The 25,113-nt window shown below is 48.5% G+C and overlaps 1 protein-coding gene across 8 annotated transcripts in view; it reads right to left on the bottom strand.

The window, feature by feature from the left end:
- Nucleotides 1-25,113, bottom strand: part of PTPRS (protein tyrosine phosphatase receptor type S) — a 156,271-nt gene that overhangs the window by 33,604 nt on the left and 97,554 nt on the right. For 4 of the 8 annotated variants that reach the window (XM_083811375.1, XM_083811377.1, XM_083811373.1 and 1 more), the window contains exons 7-12: nucleotides 14,359-14,628; nucleotides 11,637-12,218; nucleotides 10,576-10,709; nucleotides 10,259-10,403; nucleotides 3,899-4,204; nucleotides 2,264-2,457 (exon numbers count right to left, since the gene is read on the bottom strand). In XM_083811375.1, the coding sequence (XP_083667501.1) occupies nucleotides 2,264-2,457; nucleotides 3,899-4,204; nucleotides 10,259-10,403; nucleotides 10,576-10,709; nucleotides 11,637-12,218; nucleotides 14,359-14,628 (1,631 nt within the window). Of the gene's footprint in view, nucleotides 1-1,791; nucleotides 1,819-2,263; nucleotides 2,458-3,898; nucleotides 4,205-10,258; nucleotides 10,404-10,575; nucleotides 10,710-11,636; nucleotides 12,219-14,358; nucleotides 14,629-25,113 lie in introns of all 8 variants that reach the window. The other 4 variants (XM_083811372.1, XM_083811371.1, XM_083811374.1 and 1 more) reach the window with 2 other exon arrangements.

Here is a 25,113-nt window from a genome sequence, read left to right as displayed (position 1 = left end):
AAAGGAAAACGGTGTAAATAATTATGTACGCACACACAGGTAGATCTCTCCTTGCAGGAGTCTCAGGTCTTTTCTAGCATGCAGGAACATTCACTGAATCTGAAACCATGAGACGCTCTGCGGCAACGAGGCAGATGTGGCAACTGGCAGGAGGATGAGAGCCACATTCCTTTGGCGAGCAGCACGCACGCTCCAGCTGCAGGCAGCCCCTCTGTAAACACAGCGTGTCTCTGCAGGCCCTGGCTCAATGTATTCTCTTCCAGATCTACCTCTCACACATTCCCTATCTCAACACAAACTGCCTCAGCCATCAAAACGCTGCTGCACTCTTCAAAGTGTTCCCCTTCGCTATGCCGTCTCAGTGGAGGTCTCAGCGGTTTCAAGGAGATTACATTTTTTTCTCCATCACCCCCCTCCCTTCTCTCCTCAGGGATATTTTTTAATGCCTTCAATAATATTAAAGGGATTGCTTTAACGCAAAGTGCAAGACGACATTTTTTGCTTGCACGTTAAAGCTCTCTGCTAAATCCCCAGCACCCTCCTTCCTCTATCAGCTTCACCACACCTGGCTCCCACGAGCTTTTGTTAGAAGGCTGGCCTCCAGAATAGCCCTTCCCCAAGAAGTATTCGGCCCTTCAAAGGGCTGGGTTGTAACAGGAACACCCGTGCTAAATCAAACAGGATGGGGGCATATGCAGCAGGGTTTTCGCCAAGGCTCTGAAAGGGGGGAGATGTAAATTTTGTGCATGTTTTATGGCCTTCCCCTTCCCTCCACTGTCCCTCGGTGCTTTAAATATTAAATCGCAGGGCAGCACTTGGGAAAAAATTTGCTGGTCCTTAAAGTATTTGTATTGCCCCCAGAGCTGAGCAACGGTGGAAGAGCAGTATTTCAAACCAGCAGGACTTTGATCAGTAAGTTTGGAAGCCATTAGCTGGAGAGACAGGTCTGCTTTCTGGAAGTCAAAAAGCTGTCCTGCTTTCACACATGCCACTGACTTTTATTAACATTTTAGGCACGCGACTTTGCCTTTCATGTGACTCAGTTTATCTTTCTGTAAAACAGAGGCTGCTCACTTTTGTAGGGCACTTGGCAATCTCCAGGAGACGTGCATATATTCATTTTAACGATGTATTACCTTGGGACCCTGCTATTCCAAGAAGGAAATGCTTTCTCCTACTGCTTTGTAGCTGTAAGATCACTGAAACCATTTAGCATTTTAACAGAAGTATCAAATGCCAAACAGCCAAGCTGATTTTAAGGTCTACTTGAAAGGTAAAAGGGCCAACAGTGATTCCAGGGCTTTGAACAGAACAAATATCTAAGAATCTTGGCCCTTTCAGGGCACAAAGCATTTGTTCGTACCCTGATACCTTGGAATTTAGGAGGCTTTAAATACCCAATGCTTTACAACCTGACTTTTTCAGACACAAGGCAAGGTAGTTGCAGACCAGCCCATCTTTAAGCAGGTGTTCAAGGTAGTCCCAATTTCAATGTCCCGCCTGCTTCCCTGTGGAGGAGGAGCAGACTCTTTCCTTCAGAGCTGAGGGGAAAACCCTGCAGGACTGCCACGCGCTGACAAACTACACAATCACACAGGGCTGCAGAGCAAAGCAAACAGGGTGGGGACAGTGAATGGGAACACCAACATCAGGCTTTAAAACAGGCACACTGGCACTGAAAATAAAACTAAAAAAATAAAAAGGAAAAGGAAAATATCACACCACAACAGCAAGTGGGAGAAGGGAAGGGACAGAACCAGGATGGAAGGATTTTTTCTTTTTTTTACTTACGTATTCAGCAGTGTCATCTGTTTCCCACTGGGCAGAGAACAAGAGAGGTTTTGCACATGAGAATACAAGAGGGGAAAGAAGGGAAAGACAGAGACACAGCATGAGGAAGAAGTCCCTGAGCAAGCAGCCACACAAAGTCAGAAGTTACCAGGCCAGCATGAAGGAAGAAGTAGAGTGGGAGAAATTAGTAGATTCCACTGTGGCCTTTGTCTGTCTTAAAAGATTTCCCAGACAGAGGAGGATGGATGGCATTTAGTTCAGAGCTGGGAGAGCAGTTCATACTCTTCCACAATAGCTATTGTCTGGGACTGCAAATGAACTGCAGGAAGATAACATATATCTTTATCACAGAGATGCTCATCTACTTTCTCCAGCGATATGTTACTTGGGATGAGACAAGGCAGCTGGAGCACCCACCCCCTCAAAGCTTCCATGAGAGAGAAACAAACTGCAGCAGGACGTGAATCCTTACCTGGGCGTCAGCCAGCATGATGTCCTTGATCTGGGGCAGCCCCCTGGCCTCTCCGTTCTCCATGCGCACATAGTGGACCTGGTAGCCGCGGATCTGGCCATGCTGGCGGTTCTGGACTGGAGAGCGCCAGAACACTTGGATTGCAGTTGAGTTCAGGACCTCCACCTCCACTTTCCGAGGTGGTGCGCTGGGCACTGCGAGGAAGGAAATAAAAGGACAAGAGTCACTTGGAGATTTCTGTCTGGGGCCTGTCGCTTCAATTCTGGGGCATACGCACACTGAATCTACAGCTCTGAAAGGAGGGGGAGACTTAACCTGCAAACTGGATACCCCACCATCTGCCACTGGCCTTTATTCAACGAAATAGGGAAGCAGTTTAGGGGGATCTAATCTGTGTGGCTCAGAGATCTGGATGCATGTGAACAGGTCCATCTCCCAGTCTAGTTATTCTTTGACAGGCTCCTTTTTTTCCAGTTTACTTGGATGGGAGAAGCCATGTCATTCCAGATCACATTCTGAGGGCAAAGCCAATTTCTAACGAGTCAGAAAAGCTCTGACCATGCCTGTGGGACGTTAGGGTAGAGAGAATGGGGAAGGGGACTTGCTCTTGGAGCTCCTTGTTCTCTCAAACAGGGCAGGTTGGTGGTTAGAGCAGCTGCCTAATCTCAGGACAAGAAACAAGAGATGTCTTGGATGGAATATGGGGTGAATTTTTGGAAATGATAATAGAAAAGGACAGTGCTCGAGAGCTTCATCTGCAAGAAAACCCTAATTTCTCTGAGTAAGGTATCTATCCATTTGGATGTGGGCAGGTGGTAAGGAAAACGAGACCCACATGGGGGATAAACCTGTTTGATTTTTTTTTCAGTCTTTTTTCTTTGGGATGGAAGAAGAAAGCTGGAGTTTGGATTTGACTTCTGTTATTTATTTGACATATTATTTGAGGGTCCCACCTCACCCTCACAGTATTCTGTTCTCCCTCCCTGCGTACATTCACAGTTTTCCTGGTTTTATTTTACTGTAGAAATACCAGGAAAGTTCAAGGCCCATCCCCATTCGTGTCTGCGCACCAAGCACAAGTCTCCAAGCTGGATCACTGAACTGGGATGTAAACTGTCATTAAACGTTTTTTGAAATAAACGATCAGATTCTTCCTTTCCACCACTAACCGAAACTTTGACTTAAAGAGGAGCTAGTAACAAGGAATGTGTGGGAAGAAGTCTTTTAATACTTTAAAATAATTTCTGGCAAGCAATCTCCTCCTCTTCTCTGATTTCAGTTCCTTGCTGCCTCAGCTGTGTCTTTGGTCAGTAAGAGAATCTTTTCAGGAAAAGCGTGCAGACAGGGCTCACGACCTTGAAATTAAATCCCCGAGAAATAAGAAAAACCAGCCCTAAAGCGGGGAAGGAAGACCCTACAGACCCCAATTCTCAGAGGGTCTTTGAGAGATGGCAGCAAATGGTGCTCCACACCTCGGATCCCTCCCGGCGGGAGGCTGTGCTGAGGCCTCATTCAGGCCTTGCCCTCGCACCCCAGATCGGCCATGAGAAGGGACTCGACACGTCCTCCCCCAGCGTCCGCAGGGACACGTATTCACCACCGGACCCAGGACAAAATCAGAAGAAGTGCAATTACCATCTTCATCCGTCCGGACGATAACTGGCGAGCTCTCCGGGCCCGGCCCCACCTCCGTATGAGCCACGACAGTGATGCGATACTCTGTCCACTTCTCCAGGGACTCCAGTAGGATCTGACTGGTGGTTGGGGGGATATCATTCACCTCCTTAAGCTCCGTGTCCTCAGAGTCCAGCGCTCGATAGTAGACGCTGTATCCAGCCAGGACGCCATTTTGGCTTTCGGCCGGAGGCGGCCGCCAACTTACCAGAATGGCGGTGGATCTGGTGCTGACGCATTTTACGTCTTGAGGGGGGGCAGACGGTTCTACGAGGGGGGAAAATTCAGGAGGGAGAGGGAAGAAGGGGGAGAAAACAAAAGATGGGAAAGATAAAAGAAAAAAAAAAAGAAAATGATAACAAAAAAATCTAAAACAAAACGTACAAAAATTTGGTTCAGGAAGATAAAATTAAAAAAGAAGAGAGCTTTTTGTTGTTGTCTTTTTTTTTTTTTTTTAAATGAAAAGAAAAAAAAGCCAACAGAAATGAAATGGGGCATCAAAACTGAAATGTAATAAAGCAAAGGACTAAAACAGTAAGCGGGCTAGCCAAGAGGGGTCCTGCTGCTGCTCGTAAGCGTGTGTGCCACAAAGCTTAGCCCCCAGCTTTACCCTATAAAAGACCCTTCCCTTTAGTTCCCTGTTTTACAGCGGTCTGGCAAATCCTGCCCTGGCTGGTAAAGCACTTGTTTCCAAAGTGCAGTCTCTGGGATCTCAAATTTCCGTGAAGGGATCTGCGAAAAGTAAGTAAGAAAAGCAAATCTTTTGCCAGGAGGCTTAAATTTAAGAGTCTGTATACCCAGCTGTAAGTTATTAGTTGTCCACAGACTGAAGGAGGTGAAAAAACATAGTGGTGACGTCCAGGATATCGCCAAGCAAAGAGCCCACGATGCTGGATGAGGGAAAGTATTTAGATAGGAATAGTTTTAGTAAAAAGTCTTGCAAAGGAGTGAGGCAGGAGGTTTGTCAAGGTATTTGGGTACCCAGTGGGATATTCAGAAGTGGTAGCGAGCCTGACTCCTGTTTCACTCTGTCCAAACAACTTCAGGGTGTTTTATGAAAATCCCAGGACACCTTTGGAAATCTGGCCCTACACAGCTGCACGTTCTCAGGGTATCAGCAAACAACTGTCTGAGGACCGATTTTCAGGAGATGGGGAAGGTTTAAACCACCACTTCTGTTCACGTCAGTGTTTACTGAGCTGCACGACATAATTTCAGCGAGATCTGCTCAGTAGGAAGCCGGACGCAGACACCAGCTCTGTCACACACCAGGTACTGGCTCATGGCTGTGCCTGTAGCACCAGGAGAACTGCAAGAAAGTCAGGTCCTTGGGAAGGCAGGAGGTGCCACGGGTCTGGGGTCTCGGTGAAGTCTGGACAGAAAACCTGCCACTTCTGCACCCCAGCTGTAACCTGGGAAATTTTGGGAAATCTTAAACCAGACTTCTCTCAAAAACTAAGTATTATCAATCAGCCCAGGTAAGCACACAGAGGGATACATTTTCAAGGCAAATCTGCAAATCCAATCGCATCCAACAAGAGTAAAACTGCAAAAAAACCAGCTTTTAACTCTCTGCAGATACTGCCAGAAACTGGGGTGTCCTTAGAAGCCCCCAAAGCATCATATGATAGAAGCAAGGGAATAGATAAATGCTGCACCATTTCTATTTTTTCTGGTGCTTTTTAATCAACACAAAGCTCTTTTACTGAGAAATGATTTTTTTTTCAAATGTCCTACTCCTATCCCTGAGTCACAAACAGATGTTTAGGCCAAACTTGCCTTGAGGACTCAGCTAAATCAAGTCACACTTTTCCCAATTTGCAGTGCAGTGAAAGCTGCATGCTTCGCATACACCTCCATTAAATAGAAATAAGAGGGTTTGCAGAACGGGTAGAGACAGTTCCTTCCACTGCAGTGCTGAGCACTTTGTCCAGTAGGACAATTTGGGTGTTGTTCTCCTACTTTCATGCTTAATTATTATTATTGGGCTGTATTTAAATTGAGAGAACAAAACCCTTCCATGTATCACTACAGAGGGTGACAATCAGCCCGCGATGGCTAGCCACGCAAAATAATACAAAATATGTCAAACAAACCAAATCAAAAGCAACAAACTTGAAAATAAAACATAAATCAAACCAGTAATTTAAAACAACAACAAAAAAAATCAGAAAGGAAATCATAATAATAAAATAATACTGATATAAAAAGTGACTCCTTCCAGAACATTCCCAGTCTGTTTACCTACCTTCCACGCTTCAACTGCTAACTTATAAGACTTTCTTACGAGAGAACAAGAGAAACTGAGCTACGAGGCCAGACCAAGCTCCTGGTGGGTTTCTGCACATGGCTGGCTTTTAAGGGGCCGCCCTGCCCCACTGCTGACTCCCCTGGCTGAGTTATTCTCCCCTGCCAGCAAAACCCTAGGTATCACAGGAATGGTAATTCTGGGCTCTAATCCATTCTCTTTTGCTAAGCTACCCGTACAGAGGGCAGAGAGCAGGGTGGCAGATTCCCACTGCTGTTTTGCCTTACACCTGCAGCTCTCTCCCTCTGCTGTGATTGATGCAGTACCGACATCTCCAGAACGGAGGCACGCTGCTCCTTCTCACACCCCTGAAGCAACTCAAGTCTCTTTTAGGGCATGGAGGAAAAAGCCTCAACCCTCTTCCAGCGCCTGCCATGACACTCCTTTTTTTTTCGCAGTATTTTGCAAAAAGGTTTGCTCCTTTTTTTTCTCCCCCGCCAGGGGCTGGTGTATTAAAAGCTACCTTTCCTGCTTAGCTGTCCAGCCAAAGCCACACGGCTGAGAAACCCACTGCAGAGAGGGTCTGACCCGACCTACCCTTTCCATCCTGAAACTCATTATGAAAGCCCCAGTAAGCAGAGCCGGAGCTCCAGCTGGCACTTGGGTTCACTGTTTGCACTGGCAGCTGCTGCGCGTGGTCACGCTCGCTTGCTCACTCACCCTCTACGCTCCAGCACAGGGACCTACAGAGAGGCCCTGGAGTGAGGCCTCCATTTGGGGTCGTTTGCACTTTCTCTGGTCAAAAAGGCAGGGTGGGTGGGTGATGGGGGTGAAGGCCCAGATCCCACCTGGACCCCCTCCCCATCACTCTCATCGACTACAGCACCTGGATGAAAACAGCCACCAAGTGCTGGCTGGCCATACTGGAGACGCATCTGGGGAGTTCATGGCACTGTGAGTTTCCTTCACAATCCAGCCCAACCTGCGTGACCCTGGCCACGTGCATGCGTGCGTGGGGGCGGAATCGACAAGGTGGGAGCTGTATGCAGGACGGAAAGCGCCGCAGCCCAAAGCGGAGGCTGTGAGTTCACCTCTGCACCAAACTCCTTTGCTGGAAAGGGAGCCACAGCACGGGCGGGAGCCCCCGGAGGCAGCTCGTCATCTCTGTCTGCTGGTTTCTGCTTTTATCATGCAGGCAGCTCTTTGGGAACCCTTCCCCACCCTCCCACGGGCTCCAGGATGTACACGAGTGTGTGCAGATCCACGCACGTGTGCGTGAGCCTGCAGCGACAGGGTGGACTGTATTTGTGAATCTGCTTGAGACCAGCCAGTACTCACCTGAACTGCATCTTTTACATGCTTTAAAGTTGACTGTCCAAGCCACAAGAATGACCCTTACTGACCTTGTACAATACAATGTTTTTTAACCCTTTAGGTACCATAGACTTTGTGTAAGATTTTTTTCACTTCACACACTGTGAGGAAGGGGGAAGGGGAGCAGAGCTAATGGGTAGGGGAAACATCCTTTCTTAGGAAGGAACAGAGGGTTAAGAAATCCTCGTGGTTCCTTTACACCTGCACATGCAGCCTCACAGCACCCACCCTGCCACCCCTGTCCCTTGACATGTGCTTTGCGCTCCGAAATTTCTTAGCAGGAGAGTTGCCAAGGAGCCCTGGGAAGGTCGTGGCTAGTTAGAAAGGGCAGAACAGCTTCCTCCAACCATCAGATTCTGTTATTTTTGCAATCTACGTCTCTGGTACTTGAAGAGTTAAAACCCAGCTACTTCAAGAAGAAAAATATACTTTACCTTTAGTTTAATGGATTTTACTTTGGTTATGATGCTCGGGAGGAGCCACCCTGACAGGGAGGTGGTGGGTGTTGTGCGGAGAGGTGGGCAATGCAGGGAGGGCTGCGGCATGCAGGCACATGCTTGCCAGCTGAGCGAGGAGGGGAAGGGCACCGAATGCACCAGCAGGCTGCCGGAGGATGAGGGAGGCTTTGCTGTTGCAGAGACAAGATGCCATCGTGGTGTGAAACCGCCCAGCGAGAGACAAGACAGACAGAGAGCAGGGAGCGGGTTTCGTCGGGCTGAGAGCATGCAGGCGGGCAGGCAGACAGCGGAAGAGAGAAGAGAAAGAAGAGCCATGGAGCGGGCCAAGGAAGAGCTGAACGGAAAAGGAGCTGCAGAGGGAAGACACAAAAGCCTGTCTCGAGCCAGAAGGTCTGTGAGCCGAAGGATGTCGCCTGGACCAGGGAGAATTGACTCGTTCCTCCAACAGCCAGCCAGGAAAAAATGTTTCACCATGTTACAGGACACTGACAGCTCCCAGCTGATGTTCTTAAGAGCATTAAATTAATGAAACTACCCCTATGAAAGCTGAGCTACAGAGAAATAAAGCAGGCCTCATTCTGGGCAGGTGCCAAGTTAGAAAAAGACCCAAAGCCTTCCCCTTTCCCGGACCCCCTTCTCTTCATCCTTGAGGGAAAAATATTCGGTGTCACTAAGCCCTACTGTCATCAGCACCCACAGCCATCCTTCCAGCCTGTTTTTATCAAACCAGAAAGCACAAATCCGAGACCCTCTGTTCCCCCAGTTCCCCACAAATCTCAAGGAGGGAAACCCCTCGCAGAACAGAAGCAGAGTGTGGGTAAGGTTGACAATTATTGTTCAGGTCCTTTCAGTTCATTTTCCCCCACCCCACAGTGATGGTCCGTGTGACAGCACCAGACTGGGATCAGAACCAGTGGATTTGCAGCAAAGTCAGGAAAGGATTTTCTTTCAATACATACAGAGAGTATGAAAAAAAAGAAAAAAGAAAAAAAAAAAGGGGAAAAACATTTGAAGGAAAGAAGAAAACAAAATATCTTTGAACGGACTGGAGGCCTGAGAAAACCGCTGTAAGGAAGTCTGTCTATGAAGGAGGAGATTCCCCTTTCCTCCCACTCCCAGGGGGGAGGGAGAAAGAGAAGGAGAGAGATGGGGAAAAGAAGAGAGAGAGAGAGAGAGACAGCAGAAGTGAGAACTGAAACGGCAAGATGGGGCAGGTGCCCAGCTGGGAGCCTGCTGCTCCCCCTTGGTAAGGACTCTGAGAGATGGGAGCAGGCACTCTCTCTCCTCACACTGGTGACCAGAGCCATTTCTGAGTTAGTTCTGCTCCCGGCTACTCCAAACTGCAGCGGAGTGATTTAGTAGAGATGAGAGGAGACAGAAAACACAAAGAACAGCTGCCACAGCCACTCATGCAGTGAAAAAACACCTCATTTAAAAGCAAAGATCTGTGAAAAGCCCAGGTTGAAATATTGCCATCCAGGGTTATTGTCCCCAGGGCAACAGCGAAGGGAGACAATCCATTAAACTAAAACCAGCACATTTTGGTTGCATACGCTCCATCCTGGTGTCATTAGTATCCCCCCACAGCCTCCGCATGACTCCTCTCTCCCGCTCTGCTGGAGCCCAAACGGGCCCGTTCCCAGCACGTGCTGGGACAGCAGGCCTTCTTCCCAGTGGCTACCAAGTCACTCATGGAAAAATCGCATGAGGACTGCTTTCCCAAAGGCTGGTGAAAAAACGGAACTTTCGATTCATCCCCTCCCCTTCTCCTCTTCCTCCCAAGCCCCCCACCGTCTCCCTGCTCCATTGCTTGTGCCCCCCTTCCAGACAGCTGCTGCTCAGGTTCTGCTGGCGGACAGCCACGCTGCCGCACGGCGGTGGGGTGCTGTCCTCCCTGAGCATGCTCAGCACCAAGGGCCAGCACAGCCCACCCGTAAGATCTTTGCTGCCCTCCACCCCACCCCAAGTGGCCACTGCTAACTTACTTAACGCCGTCCCCAGCAAAGCATGCAGCGGCCCCCCTCTTCGACCACATCTCAACTATCTGGGTGTAAGGGGGGAAGGCACCAGGTCCCGGAGATGCCCCGCACTGCCCACCTCCCGGCAGAGCAACCCCAGATGTGTGAACCCCCCGCGGCACGGCGAACATCTGCCCCACAGCTCCGTACCCCTGTGCCCACCATCTCTGGCTCCCTGACTGTCTTCCCCTCAGAGAAGGGTGCGAAAAGGAGAGACACCTACTAGACTGCAAGGTGCGCTCTCTGACCTCCGGGGTGAAGGCCCCCAGGCCCAGAGCCGAGCGGGCGGCCAGCCGGAAGACATACTCAGTGTTGGGCTTCAGGCCTTCCACAGTGAAGGAGGTCGTTGGCTCGAAGTTCCTCAGCACCTGAGATGGGCGAGGGGGAAGAAAAAAAATAAAAACAAACAAAAAGGAGCAGAGGCGAGCCCTGCCCAGAGACACCTGCCCTACACTCCCCTCTCTCAGCCAGCTCAAGAAACAGAGGGCCGGGATGTTCCTCAGGGCCCCAACCCTTTGCACTGCTCCTCTCCAGACTCACCTCCCTGCTGTGGTCTCCTTCCTTATAGAGGAGCTCATACTTCACTATGATCTCCTGGCGGGGAGGGCTCCACGACAACACGATGCTCGTCTCCGTCTTGGCTTCTGCTCGGAAGTTCATCGGCTGCCCAGGAACTGACGCAGAGAAGGAGCCCACAGGGCAGGACAGGGCAGAGGAGGTGAGATGGGAGACAGGAGGAACCACGTTAACTTGGCTTATTAGAAGAATCCTACCCAGTTTTCCTCAAAGCCTGTGTGTGAAGGGCACGTAATCAGCAAAAGGCCACGCTGCAGAGTGGGGAAGCCCTTCCGTTAAAGCAGTGCCATGTTAAATACCACTGCAGGACCAGGGAAGGTCCAGTGCCGCTGGTGAAGACAAGAATCCTACTGAACCATATGCCTCTTTCTTGGCAGTGCAGGTTATGGCCCTTCCCCAGCATTAGGAGATTCAGGAAGCAGAAGGTTCCTGAGGAAGGCAGGGCTTCCTCACCAGCACCCCACTCCTGTGAGCAGAGCACCCAAAAGCAATGCTGGGAGACAATATGTGATAGGACACCTTTTGTTCTCAGCTAAACATATCTGCTGTGACAATAATAGCTTTGTTTTACTCTGCTTTTAGAAAAAGACAAAATTAAGCCCATTGCCGCTCAGCTCTGAGAAGGTAGCTTCTGGGTGCTCTAAGAGTTCAGCTTCACCATTCCCTGGGCAGTGAGTGTTTTCAGGTCTATTTTGAAGACATTTAGAAGCTGGAAACATGAAGATACCTCGCTTTGAAGCATGGAACAGCAAAACCAGGTTCTCCTTGCACAATTGCTTGCCCTACCCATTTAAGCAACAACCTTTGTGAGCAAAGACAGAATGAAAATCATGTGCCAAGCCTTTGGGCTCCAGCTGCTGGACCAAACTTCCTCCTAGAAAGTTATTTCTTTTTTAACCGAACTGAACCAATAAAGAAAAAAAAATGGTCTGGTGACACAGAGGCCACAGCTGGATAACGGAATAAGCCACCACCTCTCCCTCCTGCAGCCCAGTGCCTCCAAGGTTAGCGACACAGGTGCTCACCTCCTTGTTGCGTCTTAACCTGGATGGGGTCCGAAAGAGGCCCGTCTCCCACCGAGGTGAAGGCCAGGACCCGAACTGTGTAGGTTTCGTCCTCCAGGAGGCTGCCCACCGTGGTCAGGAGGCTGTCATCCACGTTGTGCTTCTGCCAGTTGCTGACAGGCTGATCAGGCTCCATGGTGTAATACACACGATAGCCACGGATCTGCCCGTTGGGCTCCACTGGTTCCTCCCACTGGATAATCATGGTGGTGCTGCTCAGCATTCGTCCCTGCACGTTACGGGGGGCACTGGCAGGAGCTTGTTCCCCTGTGCGAGTGACCACTGACTCGCTGGGAGGCCCCTGCCCAATGCTGTTGACTGCAGAGACCCAGATCTCGTACTCAGAGTTGGGGCTGAGCCCCCCAATGCTGTAGCGCGTGGTGGTGATGTCCTCTTTGATCTGGTATGGTCCGTCCTGGCTTTTAGACTTGTATTCAATGACATAGTAGGACACGGGGTCTGGATTTCCAGAGTCCCAGGTGATGGTGATACTTGTTGCTGTCGTCTCTGTCACCACTGGTGTCCCAGGAGCCTTGGGGAGTGCTGAGGATTAGGAAGAACAGACGTTAAAAAAAAAAAAAAAGAAAAAAAAAAAGGTGTGTTGAAGTGGTGCCTAATTGAGCTAGTTAGGGCTGTAGGAGCCAGAGGCACAGTACCAATCACAGAGCGGCAGTTCAGTAAAGTGCCGCTGAAATATTATGAACCTAGTTATACACTCTATTATCCTCCTTAAACTGCTCCATCAAAAGGGAAGTGCTCAGCTAAACATCTGGAATCATTAGCACAGACTTCAGCTGAACATCCGCTGGCTCACAGGGCAGCAAGGAAAAGCGGTTTTGCAAGAGCTCTTTCAGAGCACATCATCAGATCTTCTGAAGCACCGGCTACCCAGCTCTGGCACTGCTGAATTTCTCCACGTCTAGCGTGCAGGTAACAGTACAGCATGGACTGTACTCTCCAGAACTAGAAAGCCATAAATACATGCAGTACTTCACCTCAATCCACAAATGTGTTAACGTCCATCTCCTGTCACTCATCCAAAAGACAAACTTGCTGGAGACTGCATGCTGAATGCCGGAAACCTTTAACCTTTTCCTCACTACTTGTTTTAGACCCTTTCCAATCTCATCTTCTCTAGGCTTGAGCAGCCTTAAAGCTCTAACTTCTCATTTCATCTTCTGACTGGGGAATATTGCAGATGCTTACAGACAAGAACAAAAGGGGAAATAGCAGTGAAATAAAATGACAAAAGGCAGAATGTACCAGCAGGGCAAGATTCCACACCTGAGGACAATTGGAAGCAGAAGCAATGTATCTATCAGCCTTTTAAATTAATAGTGTAAGATGGAAAAAAGGGAAGGAAGAAAACAGGAGAATAAACAGCACTTCAGCCCAGCCGTGGGCATCCTTTCTCTAGCACTTAAGCCCAATCCCTGTGAAAAGCACAGGATCGGTGTCATGTCAAGATTCACCAGTGCCTACCTACTCACTTCTACGGTGAGGTCTCCCTCAGTCAGATGCACCGACACAAACCGGACGGTTTCTCTTCACCACTCCCCTTCTCCAAGGTATTTCTCCTCCTCTCCCCCATCCCCTCCGAATCCTCTCCCACCCCATCTCCCCCAGATCCCTCGTGGGCAATGCCATCACTCAGAGCAGACACCAGCTCATACACCGAGCTCTACACTCACCCAACCACAGGGGCATCCCGCTTGGGTTTTAATACTCCCCTGCTGAGGACAGAATAGATTGAAGATTGCACCCGTGCTCCTCCTGGAAATTGCTAGCTGGAAGCTGGGGATATTCCCCCTCTTGCTGAGGCAACAACGGCCACTAAGATGCTGGATCTACGTTCTACTGCAAGGGCATACATGTCAGAGATCCTCAGGGCCTTGGCTGAATCTCTAACCTCGGAACAGGATGGCATGCAGGCTTCAAGCCATCCAAGGCTCCTTGCAAACTGCCCAGCCAGCCCCATATCCCAGGACAAAAACAAGCATGCAGGGCTTTAAATCAATTTTCTTCATAACAGACAGCCCAGTTGTCCTGAAGCAAGGGAAGATCTCAAGCCACCAGCATCCCATTCTCTGGGGATTCCTTTGGGCACGGGATCCCCACAGACGCATGCACAGATCCCAGCACGTGGCACGCACGGTGCACAGGTTTGTCTTCCTGCTCATGCTCACATACGCATATACATACGGGCTTGTACCACCACGGACGTACATACATGCAGTCAGGCACCCTCATGCCCATACAGCCACGTTGCTGACTCACGTGCACACACACTCATGCACGACAAGCGTGCTTCATGCATAATCACGTCCCCACATTCATCACGTGCAGGTCAGTCATGGGCTCTCCCCATGCAGGCACACAAAGCCACGGGCAGGACCACAACTCACACACACGCAGTCGCACGACGACACGCACTCATGCACTGGCGAAGGCTTACCGGCACGGCCATTTATCTACAAATGCTCACATGCACGAACACGACACGTGCCCACAGCTCTTTGCACACGTGCTCAGACGCTCCGTGAAGACCATGCGCCCAACACGTGCCTTGCACGTACGTACACCCATGCAGCAGCTCACACACTTGTGCATGCACGCTCCTACAAACATGCATCGTCGGGGAACCCACGCACTCGCTCACGCAGGTGTGCTCACACTCTCTTACATTTCACCGTGATCTGAGCAACGGCTTCTATGACTCCCAGACTGGACATGGCCACACACGTGTAGTTGGCTGAGTCCTTGACATCCGTGAGCTCCAAGACATTACGGCCCACAGGCATGTCATCTTCGGGCGTCAGGTCCTCCGCTCCCTGCATCCACTTGACGTATGGCATGGGCGAACCCACCGCCACGCAGGTGATGTTGACGTTGCCGCCGGGCATGATTTCGTGGCTGACGGGCAAGATGGAGAAGCGAGGGGCCACGCGGCGAACTGTGGACGAGACGCACAGAGGTAACAAAAAAACAAAACAGAACAAAAACGAAACAAAAAAATAAAACAAAACAAAAAAAAAAAGAAAGAAAAGAAAAAGAAGAAAAGGGAGAAAAAGAAAAAAGAGTAAAAGATAATTTAAATACAGATGGGGTTTGTCATCATTTATTTTCTTCCTTCATTAAAAACAAAACAAAAATCAAAGAAACTAAAAAATCAAAAACCAAAAACCAAAAAAATTAAACTTCAAATAAATTTGTACTTCACAAACAATATATAGAATATAGACATAAAAGCGATATTTCATAGCAACAGGGTTCCATTGATCAAGATTAGACCCATCACAGCACAGATAAAGACACAAAAATTTATTAGCAATTTCTCATCTTTACTGGCAAGAGCTGGCATGGCGAGCGTCGAAAATCTCCTCCACAGGCGCTGGGGCCCCCAGCTCCCCGCTCCGCGCCCCGGGAAGCCCGCTCCTCCCCTTTTCCAGTGGGGTCCAGCTCATCCTCCCCTATCACCTTCTCCCGCGGCCGAATAAATCGGCTCCTCCACCACCACGGCTCGGAGACACCCCAGGGGCTGCCCCCGTCCCCAGAGAGGGGCCGGCTCCGTGCCCGACGGGGGGCGAGGGATGCTGCAGCCGTGGGGTGGTGGCGAGGAGAAGGCGGGCACGGAGGTGGAAACTTCTCAAGATTTTGCCTTGTTAGGAAGGCCCAAATCTTGTGACCCAGAGAATCCAACCAAGAGAGAAGTATCACATCCCCAGATGCCGGAGAGACACCACTTGAAAAGCAGAGAGGCAAAAAATAAAAAAAAAAGGGGGAGAGGGAGTCCCCGGAGCGGGACAGAATTTAGTTGGTGTCTGCGTGTGAGAACCGTCCAAGGGGATGCAGTCCCCCTGGAGCGAGACAGAGTGTGGAAAAGATGAGAAACTCTAATGAAATTTTTGTGGTTTTCGGGTATAGAAACCCTAACGAAGCCTCTTTAAGATCTGACACGGTTCCATTGATAGATGCAGCTCTCAGAGTCACAAACATCATGCAAAATAGGTAAAAAAGAGACAGAGAAAAAGATAGAAAGAGAAAGAGAGAGAGAGAGGAGAATGCAGAGAAATATAATTTATGGGCGGCTAGCAAATGCCCACATGGAAACTGAATAGAGAGAGAGCAACAGAGAAAGAAAGGAAGACGAGGAGAAGGAGAACAAGGAGGGGAAGGGAGAAAGAAGAGAGAGAAAGAGAGGGAGGGGAGGGGGAAACCCACTTTAATGCTGCATACTTTTTCTAGCTGATGTGACCCAATGTGGTGGCTCACATTGTCACATCTCAGCCCTGGCGGAATAATAAATAGAATAGAATTAATAAGAAAAACAAGGTAATGAAACTTTAACGTTGAGAAAACAGTGACATGTTCTGTGCATCTCCTTAGCAGAGAGGTGGATGCAGCTTCCAGACCTTACACGATAAGAACATGGACGCAAAGGGAAGGGGGTGGTTTCCTTGGCTCCATTTTCTGAACTAACTGAGCTGGCCGAGGTGGATGCTCTTCCTCAGGGGTGAAAGCAGGAGGACGGACAAAGGAGAAAATAAAGTGCCTGAGAGAGGCCCTAGGGAGGAAGCTGAAGGCAAGGTCCCATCCTGTAAGCAGGGACAAAAGGATTCAGACCCCAGTAAGCTGCAGGCACAGCAGCAGCCCAAGGAAAAAAGGAGGGTGGGAATCCTCCCAGCTTGTGGGAGCCATGCGATAAACACCCCTCGGGAAGGGTGAGCAAGGGGACGGGAGAGTTAGGGGTGATGGGGGCCTGAGAAATATTTGTCCCTGGTGTCCTCTTCCCAGGTAACCCCTCTGAACAACCTCTCTAAAACCACCAACGGTCACATCCATGCAATAGCAATGCAAAAGACACCAGCGCTAAGCCTGCAATCTCTTTTCCCAAGTCCTAGTGCCTTCAGATGTCCCTTGGAATTGATGTCCTCGTTTTTTTCTGGTATTTATCTTCCAGCCCATTCCCCTGGCTGCCGCTCAACATTATGGATCTTTTCAGATGGGGAGTGCGCTGCCAGGAGAGATAGTGGCTGTTTTCCATTTAGTGGCGTTTTGTTAAACAAAAGCCAAATATGGCCTCTGCTTCCTCCCACAAACTGACAGGGAGATATCTTCACAGAAAGGTGTTCTCTTACCAGCATGCTACAGGATCCTTCTCTGCACAGTTACAGGGAAGGAAGAGAGGACTTCCAGCTTTGGGGCCTTGGGAGCTCAGAGATGTCAGAGGAGACATCCCACGTGCACAGCTTTGTGAAGGGAACTGACAGCACGTCCTCACCCGTGGTGCAGTGGGGAAGGGCCTGGGGTGTTGAGGGCCAGACCACAAACTCGCGTGGACGCTGTGACTAGAAGCTGACTTTCTGCTTAGAGAAAGGTGTGAGGGGAGTACTGTGGTGTTTGCACAACCTCTGGCACCAGCACTGGCTCACGAGGGCAGGCAACGTGCTTCTTGCTCCCTCCTGTCATACCCCTTTGAAGATCGGGAGCCCTGGACACGAGGGCACGGCCCTGGGGCCTACCCCGTCTTTCCTTCCACTGTCTGCTGCGGGAGGTTTCAGAAAATGGAGCCACGCGAAGACCACCCCGGTCACAGTCTGAGACAAGATGGAGAGAACTCGAAAAGAAACAAGTGGGGTCACCATGCAGACAGATCTGGGTGGGGATGGCTCTTCTGAGTGTAACCTTCTGGAGAGGAGAGGCAGGGTGGGAAGAGGTGAGGAGAAATGGGGAGACGTAGGCCGGACAAGATCCGGTCAGCAAACAGCATCGACAGCAACAAACAACGGCAGGTGGGATGCAAACACCGAGTTGTCATGGAAACAGAACAAGACAATTAATTCAAACCGAGGCTAATCGCAAAGAAATGAAACCAAACTAAAAGGGAAAAAGGAAAAAAAAAAAAAAAAGGAAGAACAAACCAGAATTTAATAACTGAAAAGCATCATTCGATGGATGGCGGAGTGCTGAGAATCGGAGCCTGAAGGGAACAGCCTGCTGCCGTCTGCGTGTTTGGGGCAGGGACGGGGAAGAGCCACTCACAAAACACAAGCTCAGGACCACGGAGCCCAGCAACGAGCCGGCCTCCTCTGCATGCCCACGTCCAGAGGGAAGCAGGGAAGCAGTTCTCCCCCCGCCGACCTCGCTGCACCCAGGGCTTAGGGTTTTAGGTCAGCTCTGTGGGATTTTAGGGCAGGGTAATTACTCTGCTGGTTTAATTGCAGTTTTCACAACTAACGGGGAGCAACCGGCACATCTGGGTGCCAGCTGAAGACACGGCGTGTTTCTGTGAAAAGGGGAGGATTTGGGGCAGGGGTAGTGGCGGGCTGATGCGAGGACAAAAGGGGCAGCAGCATTTCTGTCGTGCATCCTGGTTCAAAAAAAGCTACACACTGCTGTGTGTACAGATACACAGACATCCACACGCTGGTCCAGGAGGTGAAAATAACTCCAACGCTAGCTGAGGTTGGAGATCTCAGCGAGTCCCTTGACACATCCCTGCCAGGGCTCAGGGCTGCGACAACAGCAGTTTCTGTAACAGGAAATACTTGTAGGGCTCGTCTCTGGATACCAGGAACCATGTCGCTGTTTATTTTAATTGCCATACCACTCTGATTTGACTGTTGACATGAGATTTCTCAAGCTGAGAATCTCTGGGTCAGCATTTAGGTCAGAGCCTAGGAAGAGAGCAGTGGTGGGAAGCAAGCTCGAAGAGCAGCTAGAGATTGAATCAAGAACAATTTCAGCTCTGGCTCCAGCTGCGTTTCAAGCACAGCAGCTGAAAAAGTGAATTTTTTCCATCTAAAAATGCAGAGAAGTGAATCCTTTTGTTTTGCCATCCAACAAATTCAAGAGACTGGGGAGGTAAGGGGAAGAACTGCCCTCTCTGGAAAGGGGAAGTTGTGGTGGGGCAGCCAGGGCTCCACTTTACAGACCACTTCTCTGATGCTCTTAGCAATTTCTTGCTTGTCTGATCTCTTCTTTCCTAGCACTGAGCTCTCTCTCAGGCAGGAACACCCCATTTCTAGAGCAGGGCAGATCTTTCCTCTTCCAGAAATTTAGCCTTTTTTCTTTTTTTTTTTTTACTAATACTCCTTTACCACCCTACAGGAGCTACAAGGCAGATTCCTCGTGTTTCTTAAGGCAGTCTGCCATTGTGCAGAATTCAGGTTAAAAACACCTCCAGTGACAACACAATGCAAAGGCTGCAAGTCACCGACATCTCCATGTGCTTCTCTTCTCTCCCTTCAGATGCTGAGGGTGCAGTCAGGCCAAGGCCTCCAGCTGCCACTGGTTTCAAGGAGCACCTTAGCCCTGAGCTTCAGGGATGTTTGGTTTCCATGACAGCTTTGTCCCAACTGTTTTCCAAAGCCAACCTTGCATGCATACAGACGTGCATGCTCCATGTGCATGTGCAACATCTCCTGATAAACACACACAAGCAGGCACACACAAAGACACGTTTTCAATGGCCAAAAAACTCTCAGGAGCTTTTTTCAAACAAGGATACAGCTCATTACTGACAGAAGCAGGCTTTAGGACTGGAGCAGGACATTTGTGATGCAAGTCAAATTACTGCAGCACAGAGAAGCCATTTCCGAGGCACGGAAAGATTTCTTAAGTCCAGTTAGTTTTTTGTTTTATATTGTTGGATAAGTATTACTTATATTTATATTGTTGGTAAGTATTTCACAGAAGCAAAGCTGCACCCCAAATTCTGCTTAACTTAACTTACATGAGAAACTGAACAGATCCAGAACTTTTCACTCGCAAAGCCAATTGGTTTTGTTGCTGCTCATGGCTGCAGAGGTTACCCCAGCTTGTGTTCTGTGAGTGGCATTTTTGGTGCATTATTCTTTCCAACGAAAAGGAAATCAACATCACTAAGGCTCCCCCCCCACACCACTCGGTTATAAAGACAGCTGGGGTCCACAAGGTGAGAGACATTTGGCAAGGGACGGATTTACAGACCTGATCGGAAGAGACACTGGGAGATCCAGGGTTGACTTTTGCAACACCAGAATCCATCCTTAAAATGTGTTCCCAGGATGCTGCTAGCGAAAGAAATCTGAGGACCAACCGACCAGCTCGTGCTGGGGAAACCTACCGGTTCCACTTTTTAAGCCCTTTCCAGATTAGCTCAGGGAGAAAAACATTGGAGGAAAAGTGGGGAAAGGAGAATGTCCTAGACAAGAACCCATCACTTCAAACCCCGATTCACATTAAAAACCAACCAAAAGAGAAACGTACTTCATATCTTAAAGAATAAATTAATTGGAAAAGGAAAAAAACAAAGAAAAAGAAAGTGAAGTGACTGGTTGAAAGCACCAAACAAAACCAAATGGTATTAAACATTTTGACACTCAGCAAGCTGCTGCTCCAAATGAGGTGAGAAGGCGGACATTATTGGCCATTTTGGTGAGACAGGAGTCATTCCGTCTTGCTCCAAAATGAGGAGGGGTAGGGGAAAGGGTGCCAAAATAATGTGCAGCCTCTACGTTATTAGTGAAGCTTAGATTACACCTGTCCTCCCCTCCCAAAAGGTGGTCCGTCCCTGCCCCTGGGCTGTCCGTGCAGCCGCCTCTGCCTTCTCCCTCTCCCATTCCAATTCCAAGTTGATTCCACTGCGGCGAGACGCTGCTCGGCTCTGGATTTCCGACCTCCGTCCCTCCAGAGGACGAGATACTTCCCTCCTCATGCCCATCTCCTTCCTAATTTCCTTCATGGTAAATAAAAATAATTAAGTAAATAGTTGGATAAATAAAGAATGAGACCAAGGCTTGGTTTTGGTCTAAGGAAATCCATTACCTTCCCAATCATTGTCACTTTTCCTCTTAAAAAAACACATTAGTTGGGTGACAGGCTGGCTGAACATCTCTGGTCTTTTGTAATTCTTTTTTTTTTTTTTCTTTTTCTCTTGCTTTTTACAGGATTGAATATAAAATAATTGGAACCCAATTGTTTCTCAAGAAGATCTGTAAAATTAAACGCAGGCTTTGCTCTTTCATTTTTGTTATTTTAATTTGACAAGGTGTAATCTAATTTTTTCCCCTAAAACAAAGAGAACAGCGATGCAAAAGGTGTAAGAGACACAGGCAGGCAGAGATTTCGAGATCAGTACAGCACAGTGTTCCTGCAAAGTGCCCTCTATAGAGATATACATAGATATACATAGATATACAGTTTTGATTTTTCTTTTTGGGGGGTGGCTTTTTGTATCCATTTCCATTTCCTGATACCCTTGAGAAATCCTTCTGCAGAAACACAGCAAATTGGTTTGTTTGCTTTGGTTTTTGAACTAGAATTTCAGAGCTGAGGACACCCCAAACACAGACAGGGCGCTCCCCCACCCATGGAAGTGCTAATGCAACAAGGACTGTCCCAGAGCTCGCCCTCCCGAAACTCCAGTGCCTGGAAAATGGCATTACAGGGGCAGCTGTACGAACTAGCGGCGGCTCTGCCTCCCTCCTCTTCCGTTAAAGACTTTATCAATGCAAGTCTAAAAAGGTATTAAAACTCCTACGGTTTAAAATATCAAGGATTGCTTTGACCTTGTGGCCATTTGTTAAATCTATAGCGCAATTGGAATTATTTCCTTCTAACCTGTAAAAGGCATTGGAAGTTAAACAGCTTAGCAACCGTTCCACTTGTCTATGGAGGGACCGGCTGGGGAACCAGCGGCTCTCATTTAATGGTCAAATTACGCAGGAGCCAAACTTAACCCAGGAGCAGGCTAAGGGCTAAATTACTCGTTAAATTAGTCACATTTTAATATATTTTGAAGCTGTATTTCCTGAGGTCCTAGGCATGCAATTTCTGCATTTTCTATGGTTTTTATTTTAATTGATTGGAACTAGTTTTGCTATTATGTGTTTATCCCTGGCCTGTTTTCATCTTCAGGCTCTCAATGAGTTGAGGTTTTCCAGACAGCCTTGAAAAAATATTTGCAATGTTCTCAGCAGGAAGGGGGCTGCAGAACCTGATTTGGGGTGAATAAGCACTGTACTTGACTCCAGCAGCAGAAGAGGCAAGGCCTAAGCAGGCACAGGGAGTGCACTGTGCTGTTTTTAAATGCCTGTCGAACCATTTAAAACCCTCTGTGCTTGAAAAGAGCACGGCAACAAGAATCTCGAGCAGAGGGAAGAAGGATTATCCCTACAGCACCGCAACTGCTGCCTTTTGTAACTCCTGACAGGGCACCGCTGCGTGAAATAGGGTAAAATTTTTAATTCTGGTAAATTCAACCAAGACAATTTGTCCTGTACCAACAGCAGCGGCTCTGCACAGGTTGCTAAAGCACAGCCCACACAGCCCTACGGTGCATTGTTCCTTCTTCCTTTCCATTTGTAATCTGGAAGAGCGTGCGGAGACACTCAGTCTTTGCACAGCGCTCTATCTTGAGCCAAGCAGCTGGCTATTTGGATCGAAATAGAGCAACAGAGGTAAGAGTTTAAAGCTTTGAAAATTAAGAGGAGAGCTACAAATTGCTCCATTTCAAGGGAGCAGAACAGCTGCGGCCACAGATTTTGGCCAGGCAGCCATCCACCCTCTCTGGGGCAAAGCCTGGACGCCGTGCGCGTTGACTCACTGATGCCTGTAAAAAAACAGGCAGGTTATGAATGATCGTACCTGGTTTTATGTACCAAAGCGGAGTGAGCATCTCAGCCCTTCTGGGCAAGACTCAAAGCCTGTTAAAAGGCCGGGAAGGTTTCCCTTGTGCCCTAGCTGAAGGAAGGCCATGTAGCTCTCTGCATGGATGCTGTACCCAGCCGTTTGCTTTCTGATTAGCCGTGAGAACTGCCAGGCTCTGAAACCAGCCTCCCCTGTATGAAGCTGGTGCCTAGCACTGTGCACGCAGAGGCATAAAGCTCTCGAACACCATCAGTGAGGAAGACATCTCTTGCTACCCAGGACTTCAAAGCAGTCCTTTCCTGCAATCACTAAAGGGCAAGAACTTTGATGGTATTTGTGTCCCTAGGGATACAGAGACGCATCTATTTTTGCAAGCCAGATGAGCTGTACAGCTCCCACAAAATCAGCATCTCCGTCTTAAGATGTGCTGATTTGCCCGACAGAGCTGCGTGCTTCCTTACACTGACTGCAAGTGAAATTCGGACAATTGACTTAGGTCAGAAACTTCTATACAGCCCAGGCCAGTGGCAGGATTCCTCTCACCTCCTGATCTGCTTTTCGGGTCTCCACGAAGATGCTTCTGCATTTTGACCTTGGAAATTCCCTGATGGTGGACTCTCTGCTATTTTGGACTGTGACATGATCTGATCTGTAATAACATGCAATGCAAACCCTGCGCCAATTATTGCAAGGCCATGCCTGTGACTTCTAGCAAACCAGGTAACCTCTCCTAGACAGGTTTCAAGTCTGTGTTTGCTTTCCTGGTGCCATTCCAGCCTATGGTGCCTACATCCAATTTAGCTTTAGTTTATTGTTGTTGATATTATTATAGCTTTTATTGGCTCTTAAGGAAGAATTTAATCTTAAGACCTTCTCACGCCACAAGTGATTCTAGAAGCAGCAGCGCAGTTTGGGCATGTTAGAGGTATTTTATAAAAGATAAAATAAACAAATACAAAAATAAATGGTGTGTAAATCCCTTTTTAATTGCACCTAAATCCTGAAACTCAAACTCCTATTCATGAAGGAAAATCCTGTGATTACTGGTGATTATCACCTTTTAGTCCTAGGCAGGAGGGAGGTGGGATGGGAACACCTCATTTCAAATACTATTCCTTCTCTCTTGCTCTTTTTAAATAGAACAAGTCTTTATTCTTTTTTCTTTAAATAGAACACTGGGATTGGGGGATGTCCTTTGGCTATTGTTGGCGTTAGTCAAAGTTAGTAGAGCCACAGCTGGCCGCTTTAGAAAGACATTATCAACAGTGCAGCATTTCGGAGTGGTACCCTTGTATCTAAGGGGAGAGGGGGAGAGACTTGAAGGAGGGGGGGGGGAATACCAGTACTGAGGGTCCGAGCACTGAAATCTCAGTATTTTAAGAAAAAGAGAAAGACAGACAGAAAGAAAGAGAGAGACAGAGAAAGAGAGAGACAGATACTGTGTCAATACTGCACTGGATTTCTCAAAAATCACACAGCTTTAATACCTGTACACTAGGAAAGCCACTCCTTTGGTAGATTATTGAGTAGTGAGGACTGATGGGCAGAGGGAAACGCATAAACAGGGAAAGGAAGGGCATTCAATTCTGCACAGGGCAAAAGCACCAAGCACCAATGGTAGAACTAACACACTGCAAAAAACCCACCTGTTTACTATCCCATGTGGCTCGCCCACTCAGGATGCACACATGGGAGGCAACAGAAGCTTAATGGGGATAAACAGGGAGATGAGAAGAGGGAAAAGAGGCATTTTCAGCTAGAATGTAACTTGTCAGATTTCTTATTGCTGTTTACAATAAGGATGCAGCTGCCAGATGTGTCCCAGCAGCCTCTTTCGTGTCTACCACTGCTGCATTTCTTTTTTCACATTCCTTTCAAAAGGAGGGCTCTACCTTATCTGGAGCTGGTATTTCTGAGATAATCACGCAGGCTGGTTTTCAAGGTGCCCGTAAGGCAGGCAATAATGGTTAAATGACAGGGAATAAAGAGGGTAAATGGGGAGAGGCAGAGCCATGAAATCCAGCTACCCTTCTGCAGGAGGCAGCTGGCCGGCTGCCCTTCGGTTCTGACGCCGCAAGGACGAGGCATCACCTCCTGCAAGGGGCTGTGCCGAGGTCTGCTGATGAGACAGGGCACAGCCCGACGGCCGGGCTCGTTGCTCTAAAGGAAAGACAACTGCGTGTGCTTCAGTAACACGGGAGGAAGCTTTCTGTCCTTCCACATCCTGGTCCGAAAGCAGATTAGCTCCCATACACAGTGTCTTGGGTATCAGCGTTGGGAAAGGGGCAGTTACCAGTTCTGGATGGCTTGGGAAGCTCTTCGAAGCAGGGCTCAGGGTTTTTCTCTGTGTGCAGGATGTGGAACAGCAGCCACACCTCCAAGAAATTGGCAAGTAATGAGGTGACCCAAGGTCTGCTCTGATTCTTGAACTGAAACCCTGGCTTCTTACCATCTTTTCCACTTCCCAGATCCCTCCCTCCCCTCAAAACAAAGGCTTGTCCCAAATAGCAGGGCTTCCATGGACAGGCGTTAGAGCTGTGTGACTCCTTTCCTCCTGGAGGGATTGAGGAGTTCAGTTACCACCGGGTGGGCAGGAACACTGGCTTCTCACAATGCGTTTGGAATAAACTACAGCACAGCATAACCAATCGAAACTGAAACAGGAAATCAAGAGAAAGCAAAAAACCCAACAGAACAAAAAATTCAGAAAGTAAGAGTAAATCCACTTCAAATAAACCAGAATTGTCAAAAAAAGAAGAAAAACAAACCAAAAAAAAACTATACATATTTATATACAGAAAAAATA

The sequence above is a fragment of the Anser anser genome, assembly GCF_964211835.1.
Source record: "Anser anser genome assembly, chromosome: 25".
Taxonomy (NCBI): domain Eukaryota; kingdom Metazoa; phylum Chordata; class Aves; order Anseriformes; family Anatidae; genus Anser; species Anser anser.
The sequence above is the reverse complement of the archived record's forward strand: the minus strand, read 5'-3'. Positions and strand labels throughout refer to the sequence as shown.